We start from the raw sequence: 18691 nt of genomic DNA on the forward strand, positions 1-18691 counted from the left end.
TTTATACTTACTGGGTATGTTTGGTTGCTGATCGCCTTATTTTACTAAATCCTGATAATGTTATGTATGGTATGGTTTCTGGCTAGATCAAAAAAAAAAAACAAAAAAACACCCACACCCTAATTTGTGAAGTGCTTACCTTGTAACTCAGTTTCCACAGCTCTGATAATAATAATCACTTTGCACAGATACCCTGAGGCTTTAACTCATATTCTATGTAAATTAATTTCTGCAGAAATGAATACAATACTTCATATTTCTTGTATATAATCCTAAATTTGCTTTAAAAAATCTGAGAGACAATGAAGAATAGGACTGTAAAAATTTTTAACAAGTTTCTAAGGAATCTTTCATTTATTCATTTGCTAATTAGAAAATTCTATCTAATTCCTGTGAAATACATTGTGCGTAGTTTAATGCTATTATGTGATAATCTTAAAACTTATCTCTTCCTGTCTTTTTCTGACCATCTTTTGTTGTGTCTGTGCTGGTGTTGTGAAATGGAGGCAGAATAAGACTCCAGACTTTTGACATCATGATAAAATAAGATATACTTTTTTTTTTTTAAATGCCACCCCAAAAGATTTTGAGTAGTTAAATATGAATGTGACCTCTTTGGAGAGAGGACTTTTCATTAGTTGGACTAAATGTTTAGGTACATCAGTTTAACACTCAGATATCTGGAATCCAATTCACATTCTCCCTTTGCCCGTCTTTGCAGGGGAATGACTGAGGAGCATCCTTGTACTGATTCGCTCTCTGGTTTTGCTTCAGCTACCCATGTGCTAATGGTGAGGAGGTGGGAATCTCATGTGGCTTCGGCAAGTCTTGAGTATTTGTTCTGCTTCTTGGGTTTAACACCCTGCTCTAACACTCGAGGGAGAGTCAGTGAATATGTTTTGCATTAGCTCTGTTCCAGATTTCATACTTTGATATGTTGTCTTCCAAGCTAGCTTTTATTTCTGGAACAAACAGGGTTTCTTCAACTTTGTTCCTACACTTCGCAAATACCAGCTGGGTATCATGGATCATGCTTAGCTTTTTTAATTTGACACTTTTTTTTTTAACGGTTTTATGACATTGAATGCTTTATATATCATCCCATCATGTGAAACAATTTTATCTTAACATTTTAAATTTGGAGGTGCGAGTTCATTTTCTGTTTGTTTGTTTGTTTCCTGTTTGGGTCCATCTGGAATTCCTGTCAGGCTGTGGTAAGCTGGGGTTCAGCTCTGGGGCCCCCAACATAAGAAGGACATGGACCTGTTGAAGTGAGTCCAGAGGAGGACCATGAGGATGCTCAGGGGGCTGGAGCACATCTCCTATGAAGATAGGCCAAGAGAGTTGGGGTTGTTCAGCCTGGAGAAGAGAAGGCTCCAGGGAGACCTTGGAGCAGCCTTACAGTACCTAACGGGGGCCTACAAGAAAGCTGGGAAGGGACTCTGTCAGGGAGTGTAGTGATAGGACAAGGGGGAATGGCTTTAAACTAAAAGAGGGGAGATTTAGATTAGATGTTAGGAAGAAATTCTTCACTGTAAGGGTAGTGAGGCACTGGCACAGGCTTCCCAGGGAAGCTCTGGATGCCCCATCCCAGGAGGTTCAACGCCAGGCTGGATGGGACCTTGGGCAACCTGGTCTAGTGGGAGGTGTTCCTGCCCATGGCAGGGGGGTGGAAATGGGTGCTCTTTAAGGTCTCGTCCAACCCAAACCATTCCATGATTCTATATGTTCTCCTTATGACTACTATTTCGTAGTTGGGTAAGTTGAAATATAGTCACATTTACTTCAAACTTATCCGACTGTATTTCTTTTTTTCTCTTTTATTTTTCAGATGTGTTCTCATCACGTGCCTCATAAGACACTGCTTTCAAATCTTGTATTTTATATTGAGCAAATACTTTTTTCAGCTTTGTGAGCATATGCTGAAATCCTTATGAAAATTTGCACATAGGTGACTCTCATATGGTTTCTTCTGAATGGTCTGTTTTCATTTTAATCAATTTCTGCCCAGAATTACCATCCTGAAACTACTTTGGGAATCTGCACAAATTATTTATGCATTCTGAGTTTTTCTTTTACAGGTTGTAGAAGAAAAAAATAGCTGTATTTTAAAAAGTATTGTAGAACAATGTTGTAGGTGCATGAGTTTGCATCTGCTGAGATCCTGAGCACTTTGCTGTTCTCTAAAGATTTAAGGTAGTGACTTCATGGCAATGGTTTTTGACTCTCAAGAGTGTTTGTTTTGCTTTTCATACTGGAGTTACTCTGTAATATCCTTAATTAATGATACCTGTGGTAGGTTAGATTATCTTAGTCTTTTCAATCTGTTAAGTCTTTGTGAATTTATGATAAAGTCTCGCCCTGGATATTCCTCTCTGAGCAATCCTGTCTTCCTGCCTTGAGTGATTTTGATTGTGTCGGTTATTCTTTAAGAATATGGATGTATAACTGGGGGTGATGTATGTGGGGATGTCTGATGAGGCTACTAGCAGTTCCTGTTCACTCTGCTACTGCTGTGCAGGGAGCTGAGCTGCTCCTGAGGCAAATCCCGGTTTCCTGTGATTTAGATCGGAAAATCAGTTTCTTTCTTTCTCTCTCTCTATATTTATTTATTTATTATTTTTCCCCTTGAATTACCATAGTTTGGGAAACTATTTTAGGGAAAGATGGATAGGCCCATCATGGTCACTGCCTCAACCACTATTATAACACTGTCATCCTTACCACAAGACATAAGTTTTCAATATAATCAAGCTTACTCAGTCTTATCTCTTTTGTTTTGTTTCTATTATATTAATTTCCTATCTTTGGCATATTGCAGACACTTAACTTCACAGCCATTGCACAATTGATCATTTTAATTCAAGATAAGCAAATTATTGACTCTTTCTTCCTAACAGTTAAAATCCTCACATATCTGAAATGTATTATTTTTGGTAAATGAAAGTGCTTAAATGACTTAAAATAGGAAGTGCTCAGTCTTACGTCCTCCAAAATGGTTACTGAAGATGCAACATCCCCAAATGGAAATATGACGTTTATGAATACCAGACAATGCTTGATGTCCTTCCCCAAATTTTGTGTTTGGGTCAAATCTGTCATTTATCTCAGTACCGCATTACCAGGCAGACAGTTTCTGTACATGTATTCACTCAACAGAATTGAGGTTCACCATCAGATCAAATTTAGCTTTTACTTCATTTTCTTAATAATTGGACTTAATTATTTAGTTTGTATATTTTTAGCAGCAAGCTGGTTCAATACTGGTATTTGTTTTAGATCCTTAGCATAATTCAGTGCATTAAGCAGACTGTACAGTATCACATTTGGAGATCACAGTTAAATCAAGAAAAAAAAAAAGCAACTGTTTCAAATTCTTTTTTTTTTTTAATGTTATTTTAACAGAAGACTTACTGGTAGTTGATTTAGGCTAATTAAATGAAATATGGGGTAGGTTTTTTGCCTTTTTTTTTTTTTTTTTTGGATAGGGTGAACATGTTCACCAAATATTTTTTGCTGTCTTCAGAAAACTGCAGAGTACTTGACTGTAGAATGTTTCTTGATTCAATTCATGTCTGCCTCATCATTTTTTCTATGTAATTTAAATAAAAATTTAAATGGTATAGGTTGTTCATACACATTGATGGATGTTCCTAAACCTAATCCCAAACATTATTTCTCTGTGTTGTCATGCTAAGAATATATATGTTATATATTATATGTTACATATTATATGTTATATGTTATATATTATATATATAATAGCTACCTGCCCTCTTTGTGTCCAGGATGCATTCTAGCTCTATGGGCCATGAGATGCTCAGCAATAGCTTTGCTTCATTTGCCTTTCCTTTTCTTAATGTCTGAATCCAAATCCGCAATATGGGTAAGTAAGTGACCACATGGACCTAAAATAAAATATTATCTACTTAACTGTCCAGATCTCCTTTCTTTGGCACGTTGTAGAGCACCCCAATGCTGTCGTAAAGCACTATTTACTCACCCTTCTCCTGTCCTCAAGGGCCACCAATAAACTGAGCTATTCCTGTTACTAAATCTAATCCTTGTATAGAAGGGTGGTTGAACTAAGGCTTCAGAGAGAGGTTAGGCACTTGCTGCTCCTGTGCACAGCCTTCATTTTACCTTTAAGGACCATCAGATGCATTCTGGTGACCTGGACACTTCAAACCAGCTTTCTCTTGACCAATATCTAAGCCTAATGCTAATAGGCTGATTAAAGAGGAAACATGGGAAACACAATAAAGTGTTAGGTCCATTGCACATCCTAATTCTTCAGGGTGCTGGGTATTTACTACTAACCTGGAGCTGTCTACTCTCCTTTTTGTAGCTACAGCCCTAGCCCTAACCTAGACCCTAACTCTAATTTTGACCCAAGATCTCCGTGTAACAAGATGAAAGATGTGTCTGAAATTTATTTCAGCCTGTCCACAGGGAGGTTGGAGTTAGAAGAATCCATGTGTAATGTAGATAAGCCTTCATCTAGCCTTCCCTCAGTCCCAAAGACACCCTATAAATACGTGACCAAACTGGGTCATAATAATAACTAAACTGCAAACTATAGACTTTTGACAACAGACTTCTGCTTTAAGACAGAAGTGCACAAATAAGTGCTGAAAGGTTCAGCAGAGATCAGTTTGAGACTTGCCCTCAGTCTGGTGTCCTCTCTGACTAGTGGTAAGTTATGGTTACAGTCAGGAAAGGGTTGGTTGTAAAAGGCTATGCTATTTATTCAGTGGTCAATGTGGCTAGGTGAAGGATGGGAGCTAAAGAGACCTCTGAGGAATGACTTACTCCAGCTTCAGTCTGCTCAACTGTCTCTCCATGGGGTCATGGGGTTAGTGTTAGGGTTAGGATTGCATTTAGGAAAACAGTGAGTGAGCCCTACTTGTCTGTGTGTATTGCATGGGCTGCAGGACTTCAGTGAGGGCAAGTATCACAAGTATCGTCAGCTAATACCAAGCCACTGGCCAGTACTTTGAGTTCCAAGTGTGTGATACACCTGTAGTGAGCATTTACATTCTGATTTGGGTTAGGTTTAGGAAAGCTGGGAAGCTATGTCATTATATGTTATTAACCCTGAATTAAAATTAGAGTTGCCGTTCGCAGAAGACAAGTTCAAACACTGCCTCTTGGTCTCAGTTGAGAAAAATACATGAAGAGAATTTAAAAGTAGCAGATAGGATTAAAAAACAAACAAGAAAAAAGTTGAGGTGCTGTAAAGAGGTAGGTTGTTCCCTTCTGAACCTGAGCATGCATCTGGAGACATGGATGTGTGCCATTAATATCTCGGGAAAGAGGAAGGAGTTTTTCATGACAACTTTTTTTGCCCTGTTTTGTTACTTATGTTATGGATCTTTCTGACTCTAATTAATGTGCCTGCACTTGTTCCTGTGAACACAACTCAAATGTATTGCCTTGGCGAGGAGGCTTACCTGGCAGCCGGCTCTTTGAAAAGGAAATGTTGGATTTTCAGAGAGCCGCCTGGTGCAGATCAAAGCCATGCTGCAGCTGGGGGCAGGCTGTTTGGCTCACTGGTGACAGGGAGCAATGTGAAGTCCTGTGATGATTTGAAATGTTAAATTAAATGATTCCTCTGTAAAGCCATCTGTGATACTTTTTTAATATTTTATGAAGAGATCAGTGATGAGAGCACATGAGATCTTTGAGAATTAAATGCAACCCAGAATGCCCAAATGAGCCAGGGGAATGAAAAGTTAAAACATAGCTACAGGCAAGAAAATTTTTTTTTTTTTCTTTTTCCCCCTCTCAGATGTCATTCTTTCTGTCTTTCTGCTGTAAATATGTCAAAACTTCCCTGAAGTTTCGCATGTCACTTGCACGGGTAGTGTTGCATCACCTTTGTGATCATCTTTATTCCTGGTTTCCACTGTGGCAGTGCTGTCTGCCCCTTTGTGCACCCTGGTTTTTGTGGCTCCAAGCTGGTTGGGGTTGAGAGGCAGATGGTCTGAGTCAAAATATGCCAGGACTGGGACTGTTTGTGTTTATATATGTTTTTATACTTGGACTGCTGATGTGTTTATTCATGGCATCAGCTACTTTTTTTTTTTTTTTCGGGGGGGGGAGGAGGAATGGGGGGAGGTGATTTTTTTGTGTGTTTGTTTTTTGCTTTTCCTGTGAAAATGGAAAGTTTGGTTTCTTTGCCTTGGGAGAACAAACTAAATATCACTCCCTGATATGTTTTATCCCTCTAACAATATTCTATAAAGTTTTGGGGGGTGTTTGACAAGAAAGGTAAAGCCTAATTGCTCCTACATGTAAGTCTTCAATGTTAAAATGAACTGATAATGCTTTGATTTAATAACAGAATGCATTTGTTGTAGTTAAACAGAGTGTAAAGTGTAGCAATATCCACTTACTTTTGAGATTACTATCACATGAATAGCCCTTCTGCTGACGTATTGCAGTATATTTATTACCTAGTATGACAATCCACTTCAGAATTGACGGGGGAGGGGGGGAGCAAATATGAAACAGTAAAAGTTTTAAATAAGCATTAGCTCTACCAATTTCTCATACAGCCTTAAAATTTTTCATTCTCATTTTGTGCTAAAAATCGTGCAGATACAGATAATATTGTTGGACATAATAAGCCATAAACAGTAGAAAAATGTAGCAGAACTTGATTTTTTGCTCTGTCTGAATGGGAAGAGAACTTGCTTGCATTGCCAGCAAATTTTATTTCATTCTTCCTTGTTTTGAGACCCTGGGAGTCTCTGCTAAAAGAAAAATTGCTTCATTAAAACAAACAAACAAAAACCACACATGCACCCCTCCCAGGAACTCCATACTTTGAAGTAGGTTTACACACACCATGCTTCTGCCCATGCACACAAGATGCTTCTCATTGTCTATAGTCATCCTTTTTAATTTTTGACAAAATAGTTTCCCTTATAAACTTTGGAAACAGTAGTGCTTGCAACACTCCAAAAATAAAATACTATTTAAGCCTGACAGCAAGAACAAAAGTGTTGAAAGTAACAGCATTTTTGTTTTGTGACACTAACATTAATCCTTTTTATTTTTTCACCAATATAGGTACTTCAAAAACTAGGAAAAGCAGATGAAACAAAAGATGAACAATTTGAAGAATATGTACAAAATTTCAAAAGACAAGAGGTCAGTTACTTTTTCAGTTTCTTTAATTGTCTCTTAAGAAGAATGCAGTGTATTTTAACTTTTGATTTTGAAGAAGGTGTTGCAGGGGAGAAGGTAAAAGAAAATGTTTTGAACCATATTGGTGTAAGATTTTGTTCAACAGTTTTCAAACAGAAAAGAATGATTGGATTTGTGCGTGCAAATATGTAAGATGTGCATTCATATTAAATAGCTATATTCTAATAATGTACAACACTGTCATGCCAGAACTCCTTGGGATCAATGAAGTGCACGCACATTTTCAACAATGTAATTGAGAACAAAACCCAAACCCAATGTGATATAGCTTTGTAGTTGCCTTGTTACAAGGAAATAATTTATTTCCTTGGTTTCATTTTGTGGGTTGTTTTCATCAATGGTATATAATAATACTAGTTTTATATGAAGTGAACAGCAGAATAGTTTTAGACTGCTGTGTGTTGTTACGCTCCCTGTTAGTGCAGGGATGACGAGATCTGTGGTGGCAGTGCTGATGAATCACTCCTGGGGAGCAGGGTTCAATTATAAACACATATATGAAAACAGAGGTGCCCTTAAGAGTTTATAATCTGCTCCCAATGCAATGTTAAATTCTAACCTCTATTACTCCTCACTTTGTTGGACAGACTTTTCAGCTCCAAGTTGATTAATTGCAATTAATTATATAGCAGCTTTCTAGTACAAATTAATGCCTACCATGAGCTGCATTAATGCCATCAAGAAAATAATCTCATTATGTAAGTGTGAACTGAGGTATCAGTAGCCTTCATGAGCTATCTTTTAGAGCTCATATGTAAAGGTACTGAAGGGTGAGAACTACTTCCACACACTTTACGTGATGTAAAAATTTGTTCATTTTAGGGTTTTCAATTCCTACCCTGAGTCAGTCCTGTCTACCACATGCATTTCTGTCCTTTCCACATAAACACAAATCATGCACTCTGATTTGCTAGGGCACTGATTAACTCTTTTATATCTAATGGTGACTTAGCTATTATTTTCCACTGTCTGTCTAGAGAAAGAGAGGGAGGTTTGGGGAGTAACTGGGCTGGGTAGATGTCCATTCTTCCCCCAAAATGATGACAATGGGAAGTAAAGAATCTGTTTCTCTAACGAGGGTGGTTCCTTCCTCAAGGTCAGGAAGATGATCGGATTTAATAGGGCTGAAAAAACACTGAGAAGCTTTGAAGCCCTGTAGAGTTCTCATATTTTCCCTTTTCTTCCCCATCTTCTTTTCCAAATATGCTGAGATATCAACTGGGCATTTCTTTCTTTCTGATTTTCCTTATATTGCTTCTTATCCTTGTTTTCAATATCACAGCTGTTTGCACAGCTAGTAACTGTGTTACTAGAAATAAGGTGCATCTGTAAGGCTGTTATTGGGTGGGAAAGGAGCAGCTGGAGCATCCCCATGAAGAAAGAGAATTCTGTGAAATGTATTTTTAGCTAAAAAAAAAAACCTGAGTCAATTAAAAATGAAGAGAGATGAAAGAGAAAAACCTTTTTTTTTTTCAGCAAAATTATGTCTCAAGTGTTTGTTTCTTCCAAGGGCTAAGGAGGATCTTAACATTCCTTCATTTTTATTTCTTTCTCCTTTGATGTACTTAGAGACAGTAACAAGCAGTCAAGGACTCTACAGGAACTGAAAGATATTAAATCGATGCAAATGTGACTTGGAGCTATGGGAGGAACTGGATAAGGAGGAGTGAGCACTGAGGGAAATACTACAACTCTTTTGAGTGGCACATGCAGTTTAGGTTAGGTCCACTGGCATACCAAATGAGAGAGATCATTCGTACATTTATGAAACTAATCACATATGTTACTGTGTTCTGCTGGGCTTGTTCTCAGAGAATTCTGTTTTGCACAATTCTTCAAGTACAAGGAGGAAAAATGATGCTAAAACACTGCTTCTGCCACATGCACAAATAAGAAGGATATAAATTGCTTAATTTTTCTTAGTTTCTTCCATGCTTTAATCTACAACTGACCAGGGAGGCAAAGATTTGAAACATTACAATGTGCATCTAAATTTATCACTCATATTGATCAACACCTTGCAGAAATGCTGTCCTCTGTGGACTCCTTTTCTTCTTGGTTTACATTCAATCTTGCTTTCAAGGTTATCTCTGCAACTGTAGAGCCTTTAGAAAAAGAAAAATTAAATTCAAGGTATTAAAGAGTAAAAAGGCAGCTGGGGTGATTGATCATTGTGTTCAGGTCCACAGAATTGTTGGTGTGGAACATTCAGGTGGCTTCCCAGTCAGGTCTTCCAATGACAGAAGCAGTTTGAGAGAAAGTCCAAACTTTACTTTGTTGCTTGCAGTCTCACTTAGCAGTGATTTGTCTCTATTTCCTGGTCATCTCACTTACCTACACTTGGTTTTGAGGAAGACTGTTACTTCAGATCTGTGTCTTTCTAAGTTGTTTGTAGCAGCTGGTGCCATGCAGGCTTTGGGTAGGTTGAAAGCTGTGAAAATGGACTGTTGTTCTTGTTTCCCTACCTTATTGAACCTGTGTCACTTGGGAGGTCAACTGGCATTATGGATAGAATTATCCTTTTATTGATACTCTCCAAAGATCATAAATGAGGGCTCCCAGTTCAGCTCAGGGAAAGCAGAGAAAGAGCATAATGCTCATAACCCAGGAAGTAGGTAATGCAAAAACTGAGATCTTAACAATTTTTGCCTGCATAGCAGATTGGTTGATGGGTATGCACCAAATTGAGCAGGAGGTTCAGTGTAAGGATACATCCAGCGGATCAATCTTCCCTTCTGTAGAAAAACATCATTGAGGCTCCCCAGTGGTCTATTTCCATCTCTTTCTGAATACAGCTGGATAAGGTCCCCTTTTGGACATGAAGCACAGAGCTGAATTATTGGATGAATCACCATGGAGAAACTGAGTCATTCCATGTCTGGAGAGAACAGAGCACAGTGGCCTTGCAAAGCCTCTGGATTTTCCTGTCAGAAGCAGTAAGCTGCTGCAGCTGAAACCAACAATAAAAGATTTTGACTTTTAGCAGTGAATAAAATTGTTATTCACCTTCCACTTAAGTTGTAAACAGGAAATTGCCACTGTAAAACAAAACTCATGGACCTTATATAAACTCATATGTGACACAGATTTTTAGTGTACTGCAAGAATTTTCCTGAGGCTTAGATCTTTCTTGCTGCACAGCTAATTGTGGATGTGCCCAGCCCCTTAATTGACCCTGAAGTTCAGGAAAAAAAGAATGTTGCAAACTGTATTCACAGATTTCATCTGACAGACATCTTTTGAGGGGCCATGCCAAAGTCCGCTTCAAATACTGAATGACCACTAAGCCAAATACAAGCATTACAATGTGCAGATAATTTGGGTGTCTGTGGGAGGATGTTCTCTGATGATTGCCATTTCATCCTAAAATATATGTTTAATAATTATCTTACAACTGAGAGGGCATTTTTCCCAAGACAAGAAGAGACACTAACTTCTAGTCAGGCAGGATTCATAGGAAGGTGAGGCTCTCTGTTTTATGCTACAAAATTATCTCTGCAGGAGCAGGCCAGACCCTTTCCAACTAATTCCTCACTTCCAAGGAGAGTGTGCTTGATCTGATGTTTTGCTTTCTTGATTCTGCCCGTTGATTGCTCCGAATCTGAAGTCTAAACTGCAGTCATGCTGGGCTGCCTTTATTGCCCCTGGATATAACCTGCTATGCCTCCGCAGCTTTAGAAACTGTGCTAATTGTTTTCTCCCAGAATGTGAAGTTGAATGATCAAGTTATTTCTGACTATTTTTAAAGCAGACTGGTATATGTTTCTTCGGGAATTCGTTATAATAACTGACCCTGGAGATAGCTCACACAGCCGAGCTCTGGACTGTAATGCATTTACTGAACATGATCCAGTTCACAATAAACAGTTCTGAACAGTTTTCTACGAAAACTTTTAATACATAGCTTATACATGCTAATTGTGAATATAGTTATGAATATGCAGCTATAGGCATAGACAGGCTACACATATATTCAGAAAGTCTAGTTTTCAGAAAATCTATATGTATAGAAAATCTGTAAGTCAGAAAATCTGTATGTATAGATGACTTTTAGCCATATACTTGTAGATTCTGCACTTGTTGACCTTGCATACTTGAAATATGCATTAAAATAATTAGTTTGAGCCCTAGTTAGGGAATCTGAGTATGACTGTAAGAAGATGTAATATGTGTGGAGGTAGAATCCTAGCTTGAGGAGGGAGAGGTTTAGTCCGGAGGCACTGGAAATAGAGAACAAAAAGTTTGGGACTTTGTCTATGGAGGGCACTAAGTATTTTCTGCTCAGCCCTCATCTCAAACACAGCGAGTTGCTTTGGGCATCAGCAGTCAGAAGTAAAAGGGTAGTTAGAGCATTGCTGCAGGCACTGAGTTTTCTTATGTGGCTATTGGGTGCCACCACTAACGTGGGGCAGAGGATGATGGCTCTAGCCTGAAAGTTCGTACTTCTCAGATTCGTCCAAACTGTCTGAGGAGTCCAATCAATTTGATGCAGTTTCCTCCAACTCATGATGTTACTTCATTACTAGAATGATGAAATTCTTCCTCTTGAGCCTTCTTGGTGGGTGGACAAATTTGGTGCTGCCCTGGTAGGTACTGGCATGCTGAAAACCTCTGTGTTTCCAGAGCAGTTTGCAAACCCACCTTTTTTTCAAGTGACACACTAGACAAATAATTCAAACCCCAAGTCTCTCACAGCTGGTAGAAATAGAAAAGAAGAAATGTGTTTCTTTGAGAAAAAAAAAAGTCCAAATTTGGAGGACAGTTCTAGGGAGTATAAGAGAGAGAATGGTTAAATAGGGTATTGTAGCATGCTGATGTACTTCATACTGAATTAAGGCTGCATCCCAATAGCCTATTTTATTGTTAAACTTCACTTAATGAAGTAGTCCTTTGCATCCGTACTTCTGAGGTCCCTTAAGGCCTATCATGTAAATTCTACCTAGCTGTTTGTGAACAGAGCAACAGCCTTGCTTTACATTGCAGCTAAAAAGTGCACGTTACAATAGAGGGCGTTTGCCAGGTGGTACAGAAAATGCTTTCATATGAATTAATTCGCCCAAATTCCAGTATTAGACTCAGAGCTGCATTAATAATTAGCTTTTCTACATTTGTGTGGGGCAGGTTAGTAAGTAACCTATGCTCCAGGCTCAGCATTGTGCAGAGCTTTTGACTCTTGCTAAAGTGGAGTGATTTATTTGGTTTTGGTATCAAGCGCATGCCATGCTGGCCTTTCCAGTAAAGATGTATTTTGTTTACATCCTGTATGTGATATGATAGAAAAATCAAACTCTTCTGGTCTGCCTGGAAAGCTGTGAATAAGTAAGCCTGGCAAATAGGTCATCCAATTCCACCTTTTGTGGAGGCACGGTGGCCTGCCTTTAGTTTCTGGGTGGAAGCAATTATTTTTCTGGTGCATCAGAAAGCAAAAGCTAGTAAGACACAAACCATGTGTTTTATGGTTTTAGTTATTAAAACTTTTTGTAGGTCTCCTCAGGCTTCTGGCCTATGGTGTCTGTGTTACGGCTCTCATGATTCCAGTGCTAAGGCATACCTAAACACTATTCTTTAAAGAAATGAGACCAAAAATAAATGTACACAGAAATCAGTATTGCCGAAAAGGCTTAATGCTTCTGAAAAGGTCTCTAAGACCTGTGACTGTAGGTGACGAATGATCCTAAAACACTGAGCCTCCTTACCTCATTGAGGACATGTGTTTCTACCAGCTACATAATATACTGCCCATGTAATAAGACCAGAGGATAGCAAAAGGCATCTGACAGCAGCACTGACCCTCTGCTACAAAGCGCAAAATACCAAATTGTTGTTTGGGATGTGACTGTAGAGAACTTAATAATTCTCCTAGTGAGAGATGTTTTGGGTGGTCAGTATGCCCCCTTGCTCATATGCACAGTTTAACACGATTGCCTGACACACTTGTGGTAATTTGTATGTTGAGTTTGACCAGGTGAGCTAAGAACATTGATTTCTAGAGCTGGAATCTGGTGAGAACATGTCTGCTGTTATCAAACTACCAGATTGTGAGAAGTTTGCCATTACGTATGCTACTGAGATTTCTCCCTTGAGTTTTCTTGCATATTATGATACTCTGACTCATTTTGCTACCTTATGTAAAACAAATAAAAAAAATTATGAAATGATAAAGGAAGCATCAGTGCTCTCTTGGGAAATTTCATTTCAGAGGAGCACAGCATCTGCAAAATGACACCTATTTTTCATTCCCCTTCAAGAAGCTGCATCTCAATTAACGAAATTGATGGCCTTAATGAAGACAATTGGAGCAGTGGTTTCAGAGCCACCAGAGGCTTTCATGTGAGAGACCAAAAAGGAGAAAGCGTGTATCAATAAGGAGAAAATTTAACTATATAGTAATCTTAAAAACAGTGCTTTTTATAACACTAAAACCCCTAAAACCCTAAGCCTAAAACCCCTAAAACCCTAAAAACCCTAATCAAAAAAATTAAAACCCTAAAACCCTAACCCTAAAGACCCTAAAACCATAACCCTAATGACCCTAACTTAAAAAAAATTAAGACCTTAAAACCCTAACCCTAAATACCTGACCAAAAAAAAAACCCTAAGACCCTAACCCTAAAAACCTTATCAACACTAAAACCCAAAAAGCCCCTAAAACCCTAACGCATTAACCCCCAAGCCCTTAAAACCCTACCCCGCAAACCCTTTAAACCCTAACCGTTAAAACCGCAACCCTAAAAACCTTAAAATCCTAACCCTAAACCCTGAAAACCCTAACCTGAAAACCCAACCCTAGTGCCCTAGCCCTGAAACCTTAAAACCCTAACACCTTGTGAGAAACACTCTGTAGCCAATAACATAGGCTTGGGTGAGGATCTCAGTGAAGTAGCATTTTCATTTGCGATTGCAATGGCGGGCGTCCCACAAGCAGGGGCACGCCTACTGGTTCCATAACACAGTTTATATACTTCTACAAGCAGGCCCCAAACCGCCCCCAGACGCAGGCCCCAACCCCCTCCCCCCCCAGATGCAGGCCCCAACTGTCTACAAGCAGCTCCCAAACCCCCTGCCCCAGACCCAGGCCCCCAACTCCCCCCCCAGACACAGGCCCCAACGGTGTACAGTGGCATCCGAAGTCTTTGGACTTCAGTGGTGTTACGACAGCTTATACCAGTTGAGACTCTGTCTCCTGAAGTATTCACACATGCACCATTTGGGGGTTTAACTATCATATGAAAAATATGAGAACAACTCCAAAGCAGTCGCTCATATTTTGCAGCTGATTTTTCCATATGGTAGAGCTGGATGTGAGAAAATGTGATTGCAAGCTGATGTTTCTGTAGTTTCCAAGCACTTAAATAAGTACCTTGAAGGATATTGGGAACCAATAAGCACAGAGGGTTTCCATAATCTTCAGGCTATTGAAAGTGTCCTGGAGAACAGCTTTTTTTAGCAATAAAGTATGTGCTATCATGTAGTAGAGATTTTATTGCAAATCCTAGGAACTGTGAAGTCCAAATTGTGCTACAGTCAGAAATAAAGTAAAGCAACGTGTTTTCTTCTGTTTAGTCTGAGTTTTTAAGTCTGTTGGTATAAGAAAGATCATATTGATTCATGTGCTGATGAAACAGCTGGGAGTTCACAGCAGACTGCAAGATGCAGTAGCCAAACTAAACAAAATAACTGATGTTATTGTTTTTTAGGAGTTATGTGCTTGCAAAATATTTCGATGTTTGCAAAAGTAGTAAGCCATTTATGTAGGGGCATGGATTTTTTGCAAGTCTAGGATGGCATCAATTTTGAGTGGTTTCAAATGGGTATGCAGGGTATGCAGCATTCTTAATAATATTTCTTTGTGTTTGAGGTTAAGGCATGGGCCAGGCTGACTTGAACTGGACCATGGCTGTGAAATATACATGTCTTTCTTTGACTGGAATTCTTCCCTGTCCAAGTGGCTGATAAAACTAGAAATTTTAGCCTAGAGAGTACACTACACATAACATCTTGGGCAGGCCACCTTTTCTGTATGAACATGTATATGCTTACAAGATGTAACATTATTCATCAGGTAACTCAATTCAACTTACGAAATTGCTCTTATTAAGTTTGACACAGTGTATGTACATTTTAAGGCATAAAATATAACTAAAATGTGATTGCAATAATATAATTGAAATGTCTTTTTACTTACTTTTTTTTTTCTTTTCCAGGCAGAGGGTTCTAGGCTCCAGAGAGAATTGAGAGCATATTTAGCAGCCATCAAAGGTAATTTTTAAGTCGTGTTTTCATAAACCAAACTTCTGATAAAAATTGAGGCAAGTAGGCTTGTTTAAGGTATACAAAGGCAAATACAAGTAATGGCTGCTCTAGTGAGTAGTCCACTTTTCTGGTTTGGATCCGTCTCAAGCTCTTTAATCTGTTGCAAGAGTTTCTGCAGCTTTGATGTCAAGTCATGTGCACAGTGCTGCATGCATGGCTTATCTTCAGCTGTCCTTTGTGTGCAGAACTGCTGCAGAGAGGACCCACAAAATCTGCACGTGTTGTCACTTGTCTTTGCAAATGCTAGAATACCAAATACTCTATGCAAGATGAGAGACCCCTTGCAGTTTTCCAGGTTTCATTACATTTCCAGGTATTACAATTGAATGATAGATCTTCTCCCTCTGAAATCATGCTCCCTGAGATGTTGTGACTTGTCATTTGTTTCTGACTGCTGGATCTATTTTATTTTATTATTGTTTTTAAGTTTGAATATAGTATGTGATCGCTTTGTACTAAAGATCCAAATACCAGAAGCTATTGGTCAGTGATTAAATGTCAGAGAATAAGTAAACAGCTATTTAAATACTAGTGGACATTCATAAATCCAGCATACTCACCTTAGTGCTGTATACAGAGATTATTCTGTCTTATCCCACTTGTCTTCTGAGAAGTTGGAGATGAGGTTCTAAAGGGAAAGGAATACAAATTGGTGACCATCACAGAAGCATTAACAGCTTCTTGAGATAAATAAATAGAACTCTTATATGTACGTATTTTTAACCTGTCTTCAGTCAAGTAGAAAAAAAAATGTTATAAACCAATCTCGACATTTCTGGAAATCACTGTGTCATAACAAAGCTTCAGCAGCTGTTGTCAGGCAGGGAAGCTCCTTTTGATGGGAAGTGTAAGATGGAGATCAAAGCAGTAGCTTAATGTCTTTGATTGCTATTTGTTAGAAGGACTGGGCAGGGAAAGTCCTATACCAGAAAAGAGGTAAATCTCCTTTTAGAGATTTGCACCATGTCTTTTTTTCTTTTTAGAAGGAATTTCAGCAACTTTCTGTTTGGGGGGACCCATTAGATGCTGATTTTACATTCTGATTTTTCAGTCATTCCTTCCCCACACGCATTATCAGCTGTATGCATAGCCAGAAGCAACGTGAGGAGGCTGTTTGCCCAGATGGCTTCTCTGTCACGTAGGCTGACTGTTTACATGCTGCTTTGATTTCCATGTTGGTGACAACAATCCTTCTCTCCATGTTTCATTTTCTTTCTTTCTTAAGCAGCTCACAAAATCATAAAAAACATTATTCTCCGAAGTCAACAAGCCACCAGTGGGCATCCTTGGCACATGTGTTAGCACACATTCCTTCTGAGGACTGGAACAGTGGCCAAGAGCAGTAGTCCAAGATACACGTCTCTGGGTCTTCCCCAAAGCTGATGAGCTCAGCAGTGGCCAAAGCCCCTCCAGATTTCGGGTGGCAGAAGGAGGTTTGGCAACTGCCACAAGCTCTGTGTTGCTGTTCTTTGAAAGACAGCCATCATTAAAAATTTTGGGGTGGCTATGCAGAGAAGCATGTGAACCTCCACTATGGGTATTTAGGCACTGGAGTGGGATTCCAGTATGTAGGACATCTAGGCTTTGGAGGCATGCTGTGATCAAGGGTTCGTTTTGAAGGGGAAAAGGTTGATCATATAAATGCGCCTGATATCCTTGTATTCTTAGAGTGAGAGAAAAGCAGTTCACTTTACAGGGTTCATTTTAAAGGGCTTCAGGAATTGGCAAGATAGTTAATTTTAACTAAATGCAATTTATGAAGCTGGAATGTTGTCAGTTCTAGTAGTTGTCATTTGGCTGCATGACTTTTGAGTGACTGAATATTGAAAGCTGAAGTATGAGATCTGGGCACAATTTAAGCAAGGAACGGTCAAAGGATCCTTCTTATCACCCTTCATCCCTTCATTTTAATATACTCAACATTTTCTGAGGTTTAGTATCACACATTCTTAAAGTAATATATTTTTTGATGTATTCAGGCTCCTTCCCTAATTCAGAGGTGCTTCTTAGTCTCAGATGGAGCCTTACCTTTACTGCTGGTTACTTAAAGACCCAGAGGAACCATATCATAAAGCTATTGTAAATCTGAATGGTTTTTACATGCTACTTTATTTCACCTGCCTGGTAGTTCCATGTCTGCTATGCATCAGTGGTGGCTGTATTGCCAATGCAGCGTACTGTCTCCCACAGCTGTAGTCATCTCATGCCTCGGATCTTTTGTGTCCTCCTGTCTCCTTGGCAACATGTATCTGGATTCTCTACTCCATGATATTTTCTTCGAGCTTTTGAGAGCTGTAGGTGACTTCAAAGGTTTTATGGGCCAATTGTTAAAGAAACTCTAAATCAGCGTCCTACTTTCTACTCTGAGCTCTTTGCAAGTACAAGTACAGATGGGGAGATATATACCTGGATTTGCATGAAGGTGACAGAGGTGAGAAGGAATCCTGTATCATAAAAAAGTATTTGTCATGTGGCTTAACATAGTGAGAAGTAGTAACTGGTCTATAGGAAGAGAAATTGAGGTTTGGAGGGGATGTTAGCAGCTTTACTGCCCAGTTGTCAGTATGTGGCTGACAGAATTGCACATATCCTTCAGATACACAAATATAAAATCAATCATTTAATTTCTTAGAAGAAAGAAAACCCTTTGCCATCTTTCTGTGAAATTTAGCAATGAGTTATGAAACAGCTGAGTTGTTCTAGTGGAAACTAATGGGTAATAGGCAATAATAAATACACCCCATGTGGCAGGAGAACCTCTCAGTTCCCTGGAGAACCTTACATGAAGTTATCTTTCCCCACTCAATCTTCCAACCTAAATGATTCGATGATTCCAAGAAATAATAAAATATTAAGAGCCAGACCAAGGTGCCTCACTTAATTGAGAAGATGGAATTTTCTCCATGATTCTGCCTAGATTTCCCTGTCAGGGCGTGAGGAGACCCCACTGTATGTGAGTCCTGAGGTTGACATGGAGTCCCAGATTGGTCTCAATGTCCATGTGAGTTTGAGTACATGGGAAACGTGATGGTAAATAGTAACTTACTCTCTGCCATCCATAGGGCTCTGTAATGGGAATGTCTCTGCACGCCCCCTCTTAGGTCCCTACTGCATGTGTGCCTTTAGGAATCCTTTGGGGCTCCAGGAACAGGAGCTCTTTCCC

At 39.1% G+C, this 18691-nt stretch overlaps 1 protein-coding gene across 1 annotated transcript in view; it reads left to right on the top strand.

The window, feature by feature from the left end:
* Window positions 1–18691, top strand: part of AMPH (amphiphysin) — a 116291-nt gene that overhangs the window by 47062 nt on the left and 50538 nt on the right. Inside the window, exons 2-3 of the mRNA XM_035552626.2 lie at window positions 7078–7158; window positions 15420–15474. Coding sequence (XP_035408519.1) covers window positions 7078–7158; window positions 15420–15474 — 136 coding nt within the window. The remainder of the gene's footprint in view (window positions 1–7077; window positions 7159–15419; window positions 15475–18691) is intronic.

The sequence above is a fragment of the Cygnus atratus genome, chromosome 2, assembly GCF_013377495.2.
Source record: "Cygnus atratus isolate AKBS03 ecotype Queensland, Australia chromosome 2, CAtr_DNAZoo_HiC_assembly, whole genome shotgun sequence".
In the NCBI taxonomy this organism is placed as follows: Eukaryota; Metazoa; Chordata; class Aves; order Anseriformes; family Anatidae; genus Cygnus; species Cygnus atratus.